The sequence below is a fragment of the Bufo gargarizans genome, chromosome 10, assembly GCF_014858855.1.
Source record: "Bufo gargarizans isolate SCDJY-AF-19 chromosome 10, ASM1485885v1, whole genome shotgun sequence".
NCBI classification, from domain to species: Eukaryota; Metazoa; Chordata; class Amphibia; order Anura; family Bufonidae; genus Bufo; species Bufo gargarizans.
The window spans coordinates 28,324,129-28,343,125 of record NC_058089.1 but is presented as its reverse complement, the minus strand read 5'-3'; the positions used below and the strand labels follow the sequence as shown (position 1 = coordinate 28,343,125).

Here is an 18,997-nt window from a genome sequence, read left to right as displayed (position 1 = left end):
AATAGGGTCACTTTTTGGGAGTTTCTACTGTAAGGATACATCAGGGGGGCTTTAAATGGGACATGGCATCTAAAAACCAGTCCAGCAAAATCTGCCTTCCAAAAACCATCTGGCGCTCCTTTTCTTCTGTGCCCTGCCGTTTGCCCGTACAGCAGTTTACAACTACATTGGGATGTTTTTTGTAAACTGCAGAATCGGGTTAATAAATATTGAATTTAGTTTGGCTGTTAGCCATCAATGTGTTAAAGAAAAAAATGTATTAAACAGGAAAATCTGACAAAAAAGTGAAATTTCATCTCCATTTTCCTTTAATTCTTGTGGAACACCTAAAGGGTTAACAAAGTTTATAAAATCAGTTTTGAGTAACTTGAAGGGTGTAGTTTCTGAAATGGGGTAATTTATGCGGGGTTTCCACTATGTAAGCCCCACAAACTGACTTCAGACCTGAACTGGTCCTTAAAAAGTGGGTTTGGGAAATTTTCTTAAAAATTTTAAGAATGTCTTTTAAACGTCTAAGCCTTCTAACGTCCTAAAAAAAATTAATGACATTTGCAAAATGATGCTAACATAAAGTAGACATATGGGGAATGTTAAGTAATAAATATATTTTATGAGGTATCACTTTCTGTTTTAAAAGCAGAGAAATTGAAATTTAGAAAATTGTGAATTTTTCTAAATGTTTGGTAAATTTGGGATTTTTCATAAACAAAGTTGAAATATATTGACTCAAATTTATGACTATCATGAAGTAAAATGTGTCACGAGAAAAAAAAACTCAGAATGGTTTGGATAAGTAAAAGTGTTTCAAAGTTATTACCACATAAAGTAACACATGTCAGATTTGCAAAATTAGACGTGGTCACAGGGGTATCAATGACCCTTGGTCATAAAGGGTTAATGTTGATAAATTTGTGCTAAGGTGTTAGTGCCCATTTCCTGTCAGTGCCCATTTCCATTAATAAAATATTTGCTTAATTTGAAATACTTACCATCTTTGAAACCCTCATTGTAATTTTTAAAGCCATTATAGTCTCCACATAAGCCACATGTTTCATTTTTGTATCTGTCAGGTAACGCCACCTAATAAAAGAAAAACATGGTTTGATTTGCTTATAAAATCAGATACGAAAAGCACTGGTCCTGTCCAATAATCTTTGCATGTGCATTAGAGTGGATGAGAAATTGTACTTAGTATCTTCTAAAATGTTTAATCCTTTGCAGAGTATTGGTTACATGTATTTACATTTCTACAGTGTATTTCTGCCATGCCACCTGACATGGCAAAGTGATGACTTAAAGGGATTGTCCACTCCTTTTATATTTATGGCCAATCCTCTGATCGGCACCCTGCACCTTCGCTGATTAACATTGCTGGAGCTGCACAGCTCTGACTGTTTTGTAGCAGATGGAGCAAAGGGGAGTAGTACAGGAACCGAGTTCAGCTACCCTGTAGCAGATGAAAGGTCGGAGACCCGCTAATCAGATATAGATGACCTTTCTTAAGGATAGGCCATCAATACAAAAGGCATGGAAATCCCTTTAAAGCTCATCTCTAATTATTATTTGTCCCTGAGTTAGTGGGTAGAGGCTAGCTGCTATGGTGTTTCCATACAATACAGAAAGAGATAAAGATCCTGCTCATTAACTCTCAGGGTATGTCTACAGGGAGTATTACGCGCTTAAAAAAACTGATGCGGAATCTACATTTACATTTTTTATGCATTTTTTTCCTGGCATGTTTTTAAATGCGTTTTTTTGTGTGGATTTTATTTCCTGCCTTTTTTCAAAAGGAATTCTGGATGCAAATATCACATCAAAAACAGAGAGGGCACTTTAAACCACAAGCTGAAAAAAATTTCAGTCAATGGGGAAGATCTGCATGTGTTTTTGGCACAGTATCCACAACAAAATCCATGCCAAAAATGTATTGCATGGGTATACCCTCATTCACTAACAAGCATCATATAAGGCATGATGCTCAATCCTCCTCCCACTCCAATCTCCATAGATTTCTATGGACAACTGTAATTTGACCATTCAGGAAGCTGACAATCCACCTTGGTCTCTCAAGATAGACATTCTCTCCTCTTTTACTGTGTTGATTCCCTTTATGTATTTAAAGGTTTCTATCATATCCCCTCTGTCTCGTCTTTCTTCCAAGCTATACAAGTTACGGTCCTTTAATCTTTCCTGGTAAGTTTTATCCTGCAATCCATGTACCAGTTTAGTAGCTCATCTCTGAACTCTCTCCAAAGTATCAATATCCTTCTGGAGATATGGTCTCCAGTACTGCGCACAATACTCCAAATTAAGTCTCACTAGAGCTCTGTAGAGCGGCATGAGCACCTCCCTCTTTCTACTGGTAATGCCTCTCCCTATACACCCAAGCATTCTGCTAACATTTCCTGCTGCTCTATGACATTGTCTGCCTACCTTTAAGTCTTCTGAAACAATGACCCCTAAATCCCTTTCCTCAGATACTAAGGTTAGGACTGTATCACTGATTTCATATTCTGCTCTTTGGTTTTTATGCCCCAGGTGAATTATCTTCCACTTCTCAATATTACATTTTAGTTGCCAGATATTTGACCATTCCTCTAGTTTTCCTAAATCCTTTTCCATTTGGTGTATCCCTCCAGGAACATCAATCCTGTTACAAATCTTTGCGTCATGAGCAAAAAGACACACCTTACCATTGAGACAATTTACACTAATCACAGTACCGTAAAGTATCTCTCATAGTGTACCCAAAGATGTATTCATATCTTCTTTCTGCGTTGTGCTGTCTCATAAAATCGACTTATAAAACTGTGTTTGGCACCTTTTCGAAGTCATGCTAAAGTCACGGGGGCAGCGTCCTCCTTGACTCAACCGTCGTATAAGCCTGCCCCTATGCCGCTCCTCCGCATATTGATGGACATTTTTCCCTGTAGCCAGGACCGCGCTCTTCTCGCGCATGCGTCGTGCGTGTCCTGCCACAGCATGATCCCGGCAACGGATCCCTCCCTCCCTGGCATCTTCTTGTTCACTGCGCCTGTGCCGTTCCTATACAGCGCGCTCGCGCCCATCGCTTCTCCCCTGTGGCGTGAGCGCAATCACTGTCTGCTTCCACTGCAGCGCAGGCACAGTGAATATGCAGATGCCAGGGAGGGAGGGAGCCGTAGCCGGGTTCATGCTGCGGCAGGACGCGCACGGTGCACGCGCGAGAAGAGCGTGGTCGCGGCTACAGGGAAAAATGTCCATCAATATGCGGAGGAGCGGCATAGGGGCGGGCTTATCCGACGGTTGAGTCAAGGAGGCCGCTGCCCCCGTGACTTCAGCACGACTTCAAAAAGGTGCCAAACACAGTTTTATAAGTCGATTTTATGAGACAGCACAACGCAGAAAGAAGATATGAATACATCTTTGGGCACACTATGAGAGATACTTTAAGGTACTGTGATTAGTGTAAATTGTCTTTTCCAGGTGACAGGTTCCCTTTAAAGAGGACATTTCCTTACAATAAAAAATCTAAACTGTGTATGCTGACAAGGAGAGCGGCGCCCAGGGATCTCCCTGCACTTACTATTATCCCCGGGGGTCGCTCCGTTCTCCCGGTATAGGCTCTGGTATCTTCAGATTTTCGGCTCAACTTGGGGGAGCCTACACTTGTTCTCCTGGGCGTCTCCTGCTCCCAGGCTGGAGTGCTGGCCAATCGCAGCACTCAGCTCATAGCCTGGAAGAAAAAAAAACTCTCAGGCTATGAGCTGAGTGCTGCGATTGGCCAGCGCTACAGCCTGGGAGAAGGAGACGCCCAGGAAAACAAGAGCAGGCTCCTCCCAGTTGAACTGAAAATCTGAAGATACTAGAGCATATACCGGGAGAACAGAGCGGCGCCCCGGGGATAATATTAAGTGCAGGTGATCCCTGGGTGCTGCGCTACATGTCTGTATACTTAGTTTATATTTTTTATCGTAATGAAAGGTCCTCTTTAAGTATGGTTTCCATTAATTTCCCCACTATTGATGTCAGACTTACTAGCCTATAGTTGCCCGGTTTCTAACAGTCCTAATTAAAGCTAAACAGTTGACAAAATATGGTATAGTCACAGACGTTTTAATATCTTTAAAAATAAAATTGTATTAACCACTTCCCATCTGGGCCATTTGCCCCCTTCCTGACGAGGCCTAATTTTGCAAAACTGACATATCTCACTTTATGTGGTAATAACTTTGGAACGCCTTTATTTATCCAAGTCATTCAGAGATTGTTTTCTCGTGACACATTGTACTTCATAGTCAAAATATTTCACCTTTATTTATGAAAAAATCCCAAATTTACCCAAAAATTTGAAAAATTCGCAATTTTCTAAATTTCAATTTCTCTGTTTTTAAAACAGAAAGTGATACCTCATAAAATATTTATTACTTAACATTCCCCCATATGTCTACTTTATGTTGGCATCATTTTGGAATTGTCATTTTATTTTTTTAGGACGTTAGAAGGCTTAGAAGTTTAGAAGAAATTCTTCAAATTTTTAAGAAAATTGCCAAAACCCACTTTATAAGGACTATTTCAGGTCTGAAGTCACTTTGTGGGGCCTACATAGTGGATACCCCCATAAATGACCCCATTGTAGAAACTACACCCCTCAAGGTATTCAAAACCGATTTTACTAACTTTGTTAACCCTTTAGGCGTTCCACAAGAATTAAAGGAAAATGGAGATCAAATTTTAAAATTTCACTTTTTTGGCAGATTTTCCATTTTAATCCAATTTTTTCTTTAACACATCGATGGTTAACAGCCAAACAAAACTCAATATTTATTACCCAGATTCTGCGGTTTACAGAAACACCCCACATGTAGTTATAAACTGCTGTATGGGCACATGGCAGGGCGCAGAAGAAAAGGAACTCCACATGGTTTTTAGATGCCATGTCCCATTTGAAGCCCCCTGATGCACCCTTACAGTAGAAACTCCCAAGAAGTGACCCCATTTTGGAAACTAGGGGATAATGTGCCAGTTTTATTAGTACTATTTTTGGGTACATATGATTTTTTGATCATTCATTATAACACTTTATGGGGCAAGGTGACCAAAAAATTGGTTGTTTTAGCACAGTTTCTATTTATTTATTTTTACAGCGTTCACCTGAGGGGTTCAGTCAAGTGACATTTTTATAGAGCAGATAGTTACGGACGTGGCGATACCTAATATGTATACTTTTTCTCATTTATAAAAGTTTTACACAATAATAGCATTTTTGAAACAAAAAAATAATGTTTTAATGTGTCCATGTTCTGAGAGCTATAGTTTTTTTTATTTTTTGAGAGATTTTCTTATGTAGGTGACGGTTTTATTGGTACCATTTTGTGGGACATACGCGTTTTTGATCACTTGGTGTTGCACCTTTTGTGATGCAAGGTGACAAAAATTGCTTGTTTTGACACAGTTTTTTTTATTTATTTTTTTACGGTGTTCATCTGAGGGGTTAGCTCATGTGATATTTTTATAGAGCTGGTTTTTACGGACGCGGCAATATCTAATATGTATACTTTTTTTTATTTGTTTCACTTTAACACAATAATAGCATTTTTGAAACCAAAAAATGATGTTTTAGTGTCTCCATGTTCTAAGAGCTATAGTTTTTTTATTTTTTGAGAGATTTTCTTAAGTAGGGGCTCATTTTTTGCAGGATGAGGTGACGGTTTTATTAGTACCATTTTGTGGGCCATACCCGTTTTTGATCACTTGGTGTTGCACCTTTTGTGATGCAAAGTGACAAAAATTGCTTGTTTTGACACAGTTTTTTTTTTTTTTACGGTGTTCATCTGAGGGGTTAGCTCATGTAATATTTTTATAGAGCTGGTTTTTACGGACGCGGCAATACCTAATATGTATACTTTTTTTTATTTGTTTCACTTTAACACAATAATAGCATTTTTGAAACCAAAAAATGATGTTTTAGTGTCTCCATGTTCTAAGAGCTATAGTTTTTTTATTTTTTGAGAGATTTTCTTATGTAGGGGCTCATTTTTTGCAGGATGAGGTGACGGTTTTATTGGTACCATTTTGTGGGACATACGCGTTTTTGATCACTTGGTGTTGCACCTTTTGTGATGCAAAGTGACAAAAATTGCTTGTTTTGACACAGTTTTTTTTTTTTTACGGTGTTCATCTGAGGGGTTAGCTCATGTGATATTTTTATAGAGCTGGTTTTTACGGACGCGGCAATACCTAATATGTATACTTTTTTTTATTTGTTTCACTTTAACACAATAATAGCATTTTTGAAACCAAAAAATGATGTTTTAGTGTCTCCATGTTCTAATTGCTATAGTTTTTTTATTTTTTGAGAGATTTTCTTATGTAGGGGCTCATTTTTTGCGGGATGAGGTGACGGTTTTATTGGTACCATTTTGTGGGACATACGCGTTTTTGATCACTTGGTGTTGCACCTTTTGTGATGCAAGGTGACAAAAATTGCTTGTTTTGACACAGTTTTTTTTTTTTTTTTTTTACGGTGTTTACCCGAGGGGTTAGGTCATGTGATATTTTTATAGAGCTGGATTTTACGGACGCGGCAATACCAAATATGTCTATTTTATTTTATTTTTTCTATTTTTAATTTTTTTATTTTTATTCCTTACTTGGGGACCTTTTTTTTTTACATGTGAAACTTTTTTTATTTTATTTTTTCAACCCTTTATTTTACACTTTTCGTCCCCCATAAGGTCATTCAAGACCTCTGGGGGACATTTGCTTCACTTTTTCATTTTTTTTTCACTGTAACTGGGGCTGACATAGTAGCCCCAGTTACAGAAGAAATGCACCCCCCAGAGAGGCTGTATAGCATGATTCTGCGCTGTACAGCCTCAGAGCAGGGCTGATCGAGGTCTGTGAAAGACCTCACACAGCTCCTGCACTCTCCAGTCCCTGCTCTGCATACACAGCGCTCGGTGAGCGCTGTGTCTGCAGCGATCCGGAAGGCAGGGACACCTGGGAACTGTCCCTGCCTTATCTCTGGGTTGCCCTGCTGTCACTGACAGCGGGCAACCCGATTAGCAGCTGCACGATTAGCGTGCAGCTGCTGTTTCTGAAAGGACGTTTTAAAATGTGCTTTCAGAAATAGAGGTCCACCCATAGGACGTTTATATCCTATGGGCGGACGTAAAGTGGTTAAGGTTCTATCAATCTCTTTTATCAAGGCTATTAAAAGCCTATTAAAGCCCTGTGAATCTTATGAAGCTATTAAAATCCTATGATGCTATTGAAATCTTATAAATCTTGTGTTCATCTTTTAATAGCTATTTATATTTATCTAGCGATCCACCTATCTACCACATATCTATTTATCTATCTGGATATCTATCTATGCGTATATCTATCTATCTATCTGGATATCTATCTATTTATCTATTTCCTAATATCTATCTAGCTATCACATATCTATCTATCATTCTATCAATCTATCTATCAATCTATCTATCAATCTATCTATCTATCAAGCTATTTAGCCATCTATCAACCTATCATATATTTATTTTTTCAATCTTCTAATATATATTTATCTGTCTATCTATCTATCTTCTTATATGCTATATATCTATCAATTTGTACAAACACTTACCAAATGTTGAATACCTAACCAGACCACCCCCACACTGTTTGGACATGTGCTCTGACACGTCAAAAGCAAAAAGAGCCAGAATAACAGTACTAATTAAAGCTAAACAGTTGTCAACGCATACCAGGACACGTCCTAATATGATATAGTCAGAACACATATTTTAATATCTTTAAAAATAAAATGATATTAAGGTTCTATCAAGCTCTTTTATCAAACCCCTTTTTGTATCGTTTTGCATTTTATTTTAGCATTTAAATATTAGCATTTGATTAATTTTAATGTAGCGCTATTTTTTCAATATTTTTGCACTTGAAAAATTATGGAATTCTAGCTATAACCGAAAGCAAGGCCCCTAACCCAATATCACGGTGTGACTAGGCAGATTTACTGACCCCCAAAACCACCATATGAAAAATAACCCAAGATATATAAGCACTGAAGATACATGACATGTACAGTAGTAAAGATCATTGGGGAGTACAGAGGTTTCAGCAAACCTGTAATGTATTGGGTGAAGGGCCTTGCTTTTGGTTGTAGCTAGAATTCTATAATTTTTTAAGTGCAAAAATAATTAAAAATAAGACTACAATAAAATTAGTCTAATGCTAAAATAAAAATGGTAATATTAAAATGTAAAAAAAAAGATATAAAAATGAAAATGTAAAAAATATTGAAGATTTGTTCTACAATATGAATAGTCTAATGCTATGGTAAATAAAAATGCAAAAATATTGAAAAATAGCGCTACAATAAAATGAATCTAATGTTAAAATTAAAATGCTAAAATAAGGCTACTTTTACACTCGCGTTTTGGCTTTCCGTTTGTGAGATCCGTCATAGGCTCTCACAAGTGGTCCAAAATAGATCACTTTTGCCCTAATGCATTCTGAATGGAAAAGGATACACTCAGATTGCATCAGTTTGCCTCCAATCAGTCTCCATTCTGCTCTGGAAGCGGACACCAAAACGCTGCCTGCTGTCCGCTTGACGAAACTGAGCCAAACGGATCTGTCCTGGCACACAATGTAAGTGAATGGGGATGGATCAGTTTTCTCTGACACAATCTGGCACAATGGAGTTCATGATGGATCCATCTTGGCTATGTTAAAGATAATACAAACTGATCCGTTCAGGACGGATGCATGCGGTTGTATTATTGTAACGGATCCTCCCAAAACGCGAGTGTGAAAGTAGCCTAAAATGTAAAAAGATATAAAAAGGGGTTTAATAGTGTTTTAATAGTCTGATAAAAGAGCTTGATAGAACCTTAATATCATTTTATTTTTAAAGATATTAAAATATGTGTTCTGACTATATCATTTTAGCACGTGTCCTGGCATGCCTTGACAACTGCTTTAATTAGGACTGTTATTCTGGCTCTTTTGGCTTTTGGTGCATCAGAACACATGTCCAAACAGTGTGGGGGTGGTCTGGTTAAGCCTTCTACATTTGGTTAGTGTTTGTACAAATTGATAGATATATAGCATATTAGAAGATAGATATTAGAAAATAAATAGATAGAGAAACAGATGATAGGTAGATAAATGGCTAAATAGCTTAATAGATACATAGATGATGCGGCCGTGTGGGGAGGACGACAGATGACGCACGTCGCGGCGCATGCGCCTGGCAGACGGGGAGACGCTGAAGCAGGCACACTTGGCTACTCCATGACGGTTGGTCTCATCAGTTTTTAATAACATGATACAGCTGTATAATTAATTGTTGTTTTTAACTCTTTACGGTTAGTACACTTTTGATCACTTAGGTTATAGTGGATACTGGATGTAATATTTTGAGTACTGATTAGGGATGAGCGAACTCGAACTGTATAGTTCGGGTTCGTACCGAATTTTGGGGTGTCCGTGACACGGACCCGAACCCGGACATTTTCGTAAAAGTCCGGGTTCGGGTTCGGTGTTCGTCGCTTTCTTCGCGCTTTTGTGACGCTTTCTTGGCGCTTTTTGAAAGGCTGCAAAGCAGCCAATCAACAAGCGTCATACTACTTGCCCCAAGAGGCCATCACAGCCATGCCTACTATTGGCATGGCTGTGATTGGCCAGAGCACCATGTGACCCAGCCTCTATTTAAGCTGGAGTCACATAGCGCCGCCCGTCACTCTGCTCTGATTAGCGTAGGGAGAGGTTGCGGCTGCGACAGTAGGGCGAGATTAGGCAGATTAACTCCTCCAAAGGACTTGATTAACTGATCGATCTGCAGCTGTGGATCATTGAGCTGCTGATCCTCAATTGCTCACTGTTTTTAGGCTGCCCAGACCGTTTGTCAGTCACATTTTTCTGGGGTGATCGGCGGCCATTTTGTGTCTTGTGGTGCGCCAGCACAAGCTGCGACCAAGTGCATTTAACCCTCAATGGTGTGGTTGTTTTTTGGCTAAAGCCTACATCAGGGTGAAGCTGTCACACCAAGTGCATTTAACCAGCAATAGTCTGTTCATTTTTTGGCCATATACAAAATCAGGGGCAAGCTGCGCCTGTCACCAAGTGCATTTAACCCTCAATGGTGTGGTTGTTTTTTGGCTAAAGCCTACATCAGGGTGAAGCTGTCACACCAAGTGCATTTAACCAGCAATAGTCTGTTCATTTTTTGGCCATATACTAAATCAGGGGCAAGCTGCGCCTGTCACCAAGTGCATTTAACCCTCAATGGTGTGGTTGTTTTTGGGCTAAAGCCTACATCAGGGTGAAGCTGTCACACCAAGTGCATTTAATCAGCAATAGTCTGTTTATTTTTTGGCCATATCCCAGTCTAATTCTGTCACTAAATCCATACCGGTCACCCAGCGCCTAAATACTAGGCCTCAAATTTATATCCCGCTAAATCTGTCCTTAGTGCTGTAGCTGGGCGAGTTATTTAGTGTCCGTTCAAGCACATTTCTTGTTCTGGGTTGAAATACAATTCCCAATTTAGCAATTTCATAATTTAGTGGTTTCTGCTATATCAGAGCTATTTGAAATCTATCCCTAAAAGGGTATATAATATTCAAGGTGCACATTGGGTCATTCAGAATAACTTCACACACACCCGCTACTGTGTATTTCCAAGTCTAATTCTGGCACTAAACCCATACCTGTCACCCAGCGCCTAAATACTAGGCCTCAAATTTATATCCCGCTAAATCTGTCCTTAGTGCTGTAGCTGGGCGAGTTATTTAGTGTCCGTTCAAGCACATTTCTTGTTCTGGGTTGAAATACAATTCCCAATTTAGCAATTTCATAATTTAGTGGTTTCTGCTATATCAGAGCTATTTGAAATCTATCCCTAAAAGGGTATATAATATTCAAGGTGCACATTGGGTCATTCAGAATAACTTCACACACACCCGCTACTGTGTATTTCCAAGTCTAACTCTGGCACTAAACCCATACCTGTCACCCAGCGCCTAAATACTAGGCCTCAAATTTATATCCCGCTAAATCTGTCCCTAGTGCTGTAGCTGGGCGAGTTATTTAGTGTCCGTTCAAGCACATTTCTTGTTCTGGGTTGAAATACAATTCCCAATTTAGCAATTTCATAATTTAGTGGTTTCTGCTATATCAGAGCTATTTGAAATCTATCCCTAAAAGGGTATATAATATTCAAGGTGCACATTGGGTCATTCAGAATAACTTCACACACACCCGCTACTGTGTATTTCCAAGTCTAATTCTGGCACTAAACCCATACCTGTCACCCAGCGCCTAAATACTAGGCCTCAAATTTATATCCCGCTAAATCTGTCCTTAGTGCTGTAGCTGGGCGAGTTATTTAGTGTCCGTTCAAGCACATTTCTTGTTCTGGGTTGAAATACAATTCCCAATTTAGCAATTTCATAATTTAGTGGTTTCTGCTATATCAGAGCTATTTGAAATCTATCCCTAAAAGGGTATATAATATTCAAGGTGCACATTGGGTCATTCAGAATAACTTCACACACACCCGCTACTGTGTATTTCCAAGTCTAATTCTGGCACTAAACCCATACCTGTCACCCAGCGCCTAAATACTAGGCCTCAAATTTATATCCCGCTAAATCTGTCCCTAGTGCTGTAGCTGGGCGAGTTATTTAGTGTCCGTTCAAGCACATTTCTTGTTCTGGGTTGAAATACAATTCCCAATTTAGCAATTTCATAATTTAGTGGTTTCTGCTATATCAGAGCTATTTGAAATCTATCCCTAAAAGGGTATATAATATTCAAGGTGCACATAGGGTCATTCAGAATAACTTCACACACCCGCTACTGTGCATTTCCAAATCTAATTCTGTCACTAAACCCATACCTGTCACCCAGCGCCTAAATACTAGGCCTCAAATTTATATCCCGCTAAATCTCTCGTTACCGCTGTCCTGTTGTGGCTGGGAAAGTTATTTAGTGTCCGTCAAAGCACATTTTTTGTTCTGGGTTGAAATACAATTCCCAATTTAGCAATTTCATAATTTAGTCGTTTCTGCTATATCAGAGCTATTTGAAATCTATCCCTAAAAGGGTAGATCATATTGAAGGTGCACATAGGGTCATTCAGAATAACTTCACACACACGCTTCTGTGCATTTCCAAGTCTAATTCTGTCACTAAATCCATACCGGTCACCCAGTGCCTAAATACTAGGCCTCAAACGCAGCCGCCTGTCTACAGCCAATGTGGACAAGCTGACGTTCATAAAAATGAACCAGGCATGGATCCCACAGGATCTGTCCGTCCCTTGTCCAGATTAGACATTAACTACCTCCCCTTAACCATATATTATTGGACTCCAGGGCACTTCCTCATTCAATCCTATTTTTATTTTCATTTTACCATTATATTGCGAGGCTACCCAAAGTTGAATGAACCTCTCCTCTGTCTGGGTGCCGGGGCCTAAATATATGCCAATGGACTGTTCCAATGTTGGGTGACGTGAAGCCTGATTCTCTGCTATGACATGCAGACTGATTCTCTGCTGACATGAAGCCAGATCCTCTGTTACGGGACCTCTCTCCTCTGCCTGTGTGCTGGGCCTAAATTTATGAAAATGGACTCTTACAGTGGTGGGTGACGTGAAGCCTGATTCTCTGCTATGATATGAAGACTGATTCTCTGCTGACATGAAGCCAGATTGTCTGTTACGGGACCTCTCTCCTCTGCCTGGGTGCTGGGCCTAAATATATGCCAATGGACTGTTGCAGTGGTGGCTGACGTGAAGCCTCATTCTCTGCTATGACATGCAGACTGATTCTCTGCTGACATGAAGCCAGATTGTCTGTTACGGGACCTCTCTCCTCTGCCTGGGTGCTGGGTAGTGTTGAGCGCGAATATTCGAAAAGCAAATTTTTTTCGCGAATATCGCAACTTCGCGATTTCGCGAATATTTCGAATATAGTGCTATATATTCGTAAAAACGAATATTCGTTTTTTGTTTTTTCCCCCCCCCCACAAAATTACAGTACACATATAATTGATTGTTTCCCAAAGGTCCAACAGCTCAGATCTTACTCACATTGCCTAGAAAGTGATTGAGGCGCGAATCTTCGTAAGGCGATGTTATTAGCGCACATGCGAATATCGGCACGTCCCAGAACAGAGGCAAAGGGCTTTGCATTCATACATTAGTGAATTGAGTTGCGAATCTTCGTAAGGCGATTTTATTAGCGCACATGCGAATATCGGCACGTCCCAGAACAGAGGCAAAGGGCTTTGCATTCATACATTAGTGAATTGAGTTGCGAATCTTCGTAAGGCGATTTTATTAGCGCACATGCGAATATCGGCACGTCCCAGAACAGAGGCAAAGGGCTTTGCATTCATACATTAGTGAATTGAGTTGCGAATCTTCGTAAGGCGATTTTATTAGCGCACATGCGAATATCTACACTTGTCCCAGAACAGAGGCAAAGGGCTTTGCATTCATACATTAGTGATTGAATTGAGCTGCGAATCTTCGTAAGGCGATTTTATTAACGCAAATGCAAATATCTACACTTGTCCCCAGAACAGAGAGGCAAAGGCCTGTGCATTCATATAGTATAGCACCATATTCGCGAATACGTAGAACTTCGTAAAATTCGATTTACGAATATTCGTATTTTTTATTTTACTTTCCACCTTACAGATTACATTGATCTGTACTCTGTCAACTACTGTCATCACCCCCCACTGTATCTCGATTGATTCCCAAAAGTCTCACATTCCCTAGAAAGTGATTGAGGTGCGAATCTTCGTAAGGCGATTTTATTAGCGCACATGCGAATATCTACACTTGTCCCAGAACAGAGGCAAAGGGCATTGCATTCATACATTAGTGATTGAATTGAGTTGCGAATCTTCGTAAGGCGATTTCATTAGCGCACATGTGAATTTTGCATAGCATATGTATTATGCGATGCGAAAATTCGAATTATCGCATATGCGAAATAATAACGAATTTGAATAATCGCGAATATTTTACGAATATTCTTTCGAATATTCACAAAATTTCGCGAATTCGAATATGGGACATGCCGCTCAACACTAGTGCTGGGCCTAAATTTATGACAATGGACTGTTGCAGTGGTGGCTGACGTGAAGCCTCATTCTCTGCTATGACATGCAGACTGATTCTCTGCTGACATGAAGCCAGATTCTCTGTTACGGGACCTCTCTCCTCTGCCTGTGTGTGTGCTGGGCCTAAATATATGCCAATGGACTGTTGCAGTGGTGGCTGACGTGAAGCCTCATTCTCTGCTATGACATGCAGACTGATTCTCTGCTGACATGAAGCCAGATTCTCTGTTACGGGACCTCTCTCCTCTGCCTGTGTGTGTGCTGGGCCTAAATATATGCCAATGGACTGTTGCAGTGGTGGCTGACGTGAAGCCTCATTCTCTGCTATGACATGCAGACTAATTCTCTGCTGACATGAAGCCAGATTCTCTGTTACGGGACCTCTCTCCTCTGCCTGGGTTCCGGGGCCTAAATATCTGAGAATGGACTGTTCCAGTGGTGGGTGACGGGAAGCCAGATTCTCTGCTATGGAACCTCTCTCCAATTGATTTTGGTTAATTTTTATTTATTTAATTTTTATTTTAATTCATTTCCCTATCCACATTTGTTTGCAGGGGATTTACCTACATGTTGCTGCCTTTTGCAGCCCTCTAGCTCTTTCCTGGGCTGTTTTACAGCCTTTTTAGTGCCGAAAAGTTCGGGTCCCCATTGACTTCAATGGGGTTCGGGTTCGGGACGAAGTTCGGATCGGGTTCGGATCCCGAACCCGAACATTTCCGGGATGTTCGGCCGAACTTCTCGAACCCGAACATCCAGGTGTTCGCTCAACTCTAGTACTGATATCTGTACATCATATACATGATATGTGACACTTATGATGTAAGATCCACACTGTGTATTTATGCAACATGATGTTTTATGATGGTTTTATTATGTGATATAAATAAGATATGCACTTATATAGTCATGTGACAGTATAACGTTGGATGGTCATGTGACTTAATTGCTTACACTGGATTTCACTAATTGCACTGATTTTGTAATGAATTGTGGGTATATAGAGCCCACATTTTAGCATTGTTGTAGCTTGACAAAGGCCTCAGTGAGAAGGCCGAAACATTGCTGGGAATAAAGTTTGGGGTCGTCACCCTGTCACCAATAACTGGAAGTGCTGCCTCTTCATTCGGTGAATATATATAAATATATATATATAAATATATATATATATATATATATGTATATATGTGATAGCTAGATGGATATTAGGTAATATATAGATAGATAGATAAACTCCCTAAACTCCCATGTAAGCAACAGTGCGGTAGACTATGCCATCACAGATATGGACCCCAAAAATGCTGGTGGCTTCATAGTCACCCCACAGACACATCTGTCAGACCACAACCAACTGCTCCTATACATTAAATCCACAAGTAAACTACTGGCACAAACATCTCAGCAGACCAGCCTCTTTAACCTACCTCCATTATTTAAATGGTCCAAGATGTCAACCCAAAGTATAAGGAGACCATAAACAGCGCAGAGATCCAGGAGATGCTCCATGACTACCATAGGAAAGTGTATGAGCTGAATCCAGAAGGAGTAAATCTCGCAGTAAGGGACTTTAATAATATACTTCGCACCATGGCGTAAATGTCTGACCTCAAAAGATGCAACAAAAGGCCAAAAAAGCAACAACTCAACAGTTGGTTCGACCGGGAGTGTAAAGATATAAGGAAGGCGCTAAGAATGGCCTCAAATAGGAAACACCAACATCCGAACAACCCCAGTCTGAGGGAAGCCTACAACAACATTCAAAGACAATACAAAAACAAAACCAGCAAAAACACCAACCTCCACATCCAAAATGGCAACATCTGGCTCCAGAACTTCAAGGATCTTTACAAAGCCATCTTGAGGGAGGACCAAAGCCCAGAACAAAAAGAAATCACGCAAAAGCTGAAGGATATGGAGGAAAAAATGAAAGATTTCCAAAACCCTTTAGACACACCGATCACGCTGCAGGAGATAACAGAGAGGATCTCAACGATAAAGAGTAAAAAAGCCAGTGGCCCAGATGGGATCCTTTCATAAATGATCAAATACAGCCCACCAGGTATCCAGGCCGCATTAGTAAAAATCTACAATGTTGTGCTGAGTGATGGCTACTTCCCCCAGAGCTGTAACCAGGGCATCATTACCCCCATACACAAGGGCGGAGACAGGTACAACCCAGCCAACTATAGAGGAATATGCGTCAGCAGCAACCTGGGAAAACTCCTCAGCAGTATCCTGAATAAGAGGATCCTCAGCTTTCTTACCCAGCACAACATCCTCAGCAGAAGCCAAGCAGGCTTCATACCAAACCACCACACCACGGACCACATCTGCACCCTGCAGAGCCTCATCAAGAGCCATGTCCACAACACAAAGCATGGAAAGATCTATAGAAAATATAAATAATGTGGAGCACAGGAGGAACCAGAGATCATATGAGGTGCTCTCAGTATAATAGGTTATCCCTATCTACTCAATTAAATAGCAATAAGAACATAATGAACTGGGCACTCTCAGATATCTCGACCAATACTGAATTTATTATAAGATATATACAGTTGCAAGAAAAAGTATGTGAACCCTTTGGAATGATATGGATTTATGCACAAATTGGTCATAAAATGTGATCTGATCTTCATCTAAGTCACAACAATAGACAATCACATTCTGCTTAAACTAATAACACACAAAGAATAAAATGTTACCATGTTTTTATTGAACACACCATGTAAACATTCGAAGTGCAGGTGGAAAAAGTATGTGAATCCTTGGATTTAATAACTGGTTGAACCTCCTTTGGCAGCAATAACTTCAACCAAACGTTTCCTGTAATTGCAGATGAGACTTACTCCGGTCAGGAGTAATTCTTGACCATTCCTCTTTACTGAACTGTTTCAGTTCAGCAATATTCTTGGGATGTCTGGTGTGAATTGCTTTCTTGAGGTCATGCCACAGCATCTCAATCGGATTGAGGTCAGGACTCTGACTTGGCCACTCCAGAAGGCGTATTTTCTTCTGTTTAAGCCATTCTGTTTTTGATTTACTTCTATGCTTTGGGTCGTTGTCCTGTTGCAACACCTAACTTCTATTGAGCTTCAGCTGGTGGACAGATGGCCCTAAGTTCGCCTGCAAAATGTCTTAATAAACTTGGGAATTCATTTTTCCTTTGATGATAGCAATCCGTCCAGGCCCTGATGCAGCAAAGCAGCCCCAAACCATGATGCCCCCACCAACATACTTCACAGTTGGGATGAGGTTTTGATGTTGGTGTGCTGTGCCTCTTTTTCTCCACACATAGTGTTGTGTGTTTCTTCCAAACATCTCAACTTTGGTTTCATCTGTCCACAGAATATTTTGCCAGTACTGCTGTGGAACATCCAGGTGCTCTTGTGCAAACTGTAAAGGTGCAGCAATGGTTTTTTTTGGACAGCAGTGGCTTCCTCTGTGGTATCCTCCCATGAAATCCATTCTTGTTTAGTGTTTTACGTATCATAGATTCGCTAACAGGGATATTAGCATATGCCAGAGACTTTTGTAAGTCTTTAGCTTACACTCTAGGATTCTTCTTCACCCCATTGAGCAGTCTGCGCTGTGCTCTTTCAGTCATCTTTACAGGACGGCCACTCCTAGGGAGAGTAGCAGCAGTGCTGAACTTTCTCCTTTTATAGACAATTTGTCTTACCGTGGACTGATGAACAGCAAGGCTTTTGGAGATACTTTTATAACCCTTTCCAGCTTTATGCAAGTCAACAATTCTGAATCGTAGGTCTTCTGAGGGCTCTTTTGTGCGAGGCATCATTGACATCATGTAACGCTTCTTGTGAAAAGCAAACCCAGAACTGGTGTGTGTTTTTTATAGGGCAGCTGTAACCAACACCTCTAATCTCATCTCATTGATTGGACTCCATTTGGCTGACACCTCACTCCAATTAGCTCTTGGTCTAGGGGTTCACACACTTTTTCCACCTGCACTGTGAATGTTTACATGGTGTGTTCAATAAAAACATGGTAACATCTTTGTGCGTTATTAGTTTAAGCAGACTATGATTGTCTATTGTTGTGACTTAGATGAAGATCAGATCACATTTTATGACCAATTTGTGCAGAAATCCATATCATTCCAAAGGGTTCACATACTTTTTATTGCAACTGTATACACTATTGGGTAGTACTAGGTTTATCTTATAATAAATTCAGTATTGGCCGAGATATCTGAGAGTGCCCAGTTCATTCTGTTCTTATGGAAAGATCTATGCCTGCTTTGTGAACTTTAATAAGGCCTTTGATTCAGTGTGGCATCCGGGCCTATTCCTGAAACTTCTTGAAAGCGGAATAGGAGAAAAAACATATGATGTCATCAGAAGTTCCTACACTGAGAACAGATGCAGCGTGAAGGTAAATGGGAGGAGAACGGCTTATTTCCAGCAGAGCCGAGGAGTCAGACAGGACTGCAGCCTCAGTCCAACCCTGTTTATCTACATCAATGAGCTGCCAGTGGCTCTGGAGTCCTCCACAGCACCTGGTCTTACCCGACATGACACCGAGGTGAAATTTCTCCTTTGTGCAGATGATCTTCTGCTACTATCGCCAAATAAGAAAGGTCTCCAGGATAGCCTGAAATTCCTGGAGAAGTTCAGTAACATGTGGGCACTGCCCATCAATCCAAAGAAAACCAACATCATGGTATTCCAGAGAAGAAACCGAAAAGCAGCCGAGCGTCCTCCCTTCCTGCTAAACAACTGTCCACTTTCAGAAACCGACAACTACACCTATCTCGGCCTAGAAATCAGCCAATCAGGGAGTTTTAAGAAAGCTATGGAAACACTGAAAGACAAGGTGAGAAAAACCTTCTATGCCATCAGAAGACGCC

The 18,997-nt window shown here is 40.3% G+C and overlaps 1 protein-coding gene across 1 annotated transcript in view; it reads right to left on the bottom strand.

Annotated features, from left to right (window-relative positions):
• Window positions 1-18,997, bottom strand: part of LOC122920024 (mucin-2-like) — a 354,839-nt gene that overhangs the window by 305,158 nt on the left and 30,684 nt on the right. The window contains exon 4 of the mRNA XM_044269233.1: window positions 990-1,080. Within this exon, the coding sequence (XP_044125168.1) occupies window positions 990-1,080 (91 nt within the window). The remainder of the gene's footprint in view (window positions 1-989; window positions 1,081-18,997) is intronic.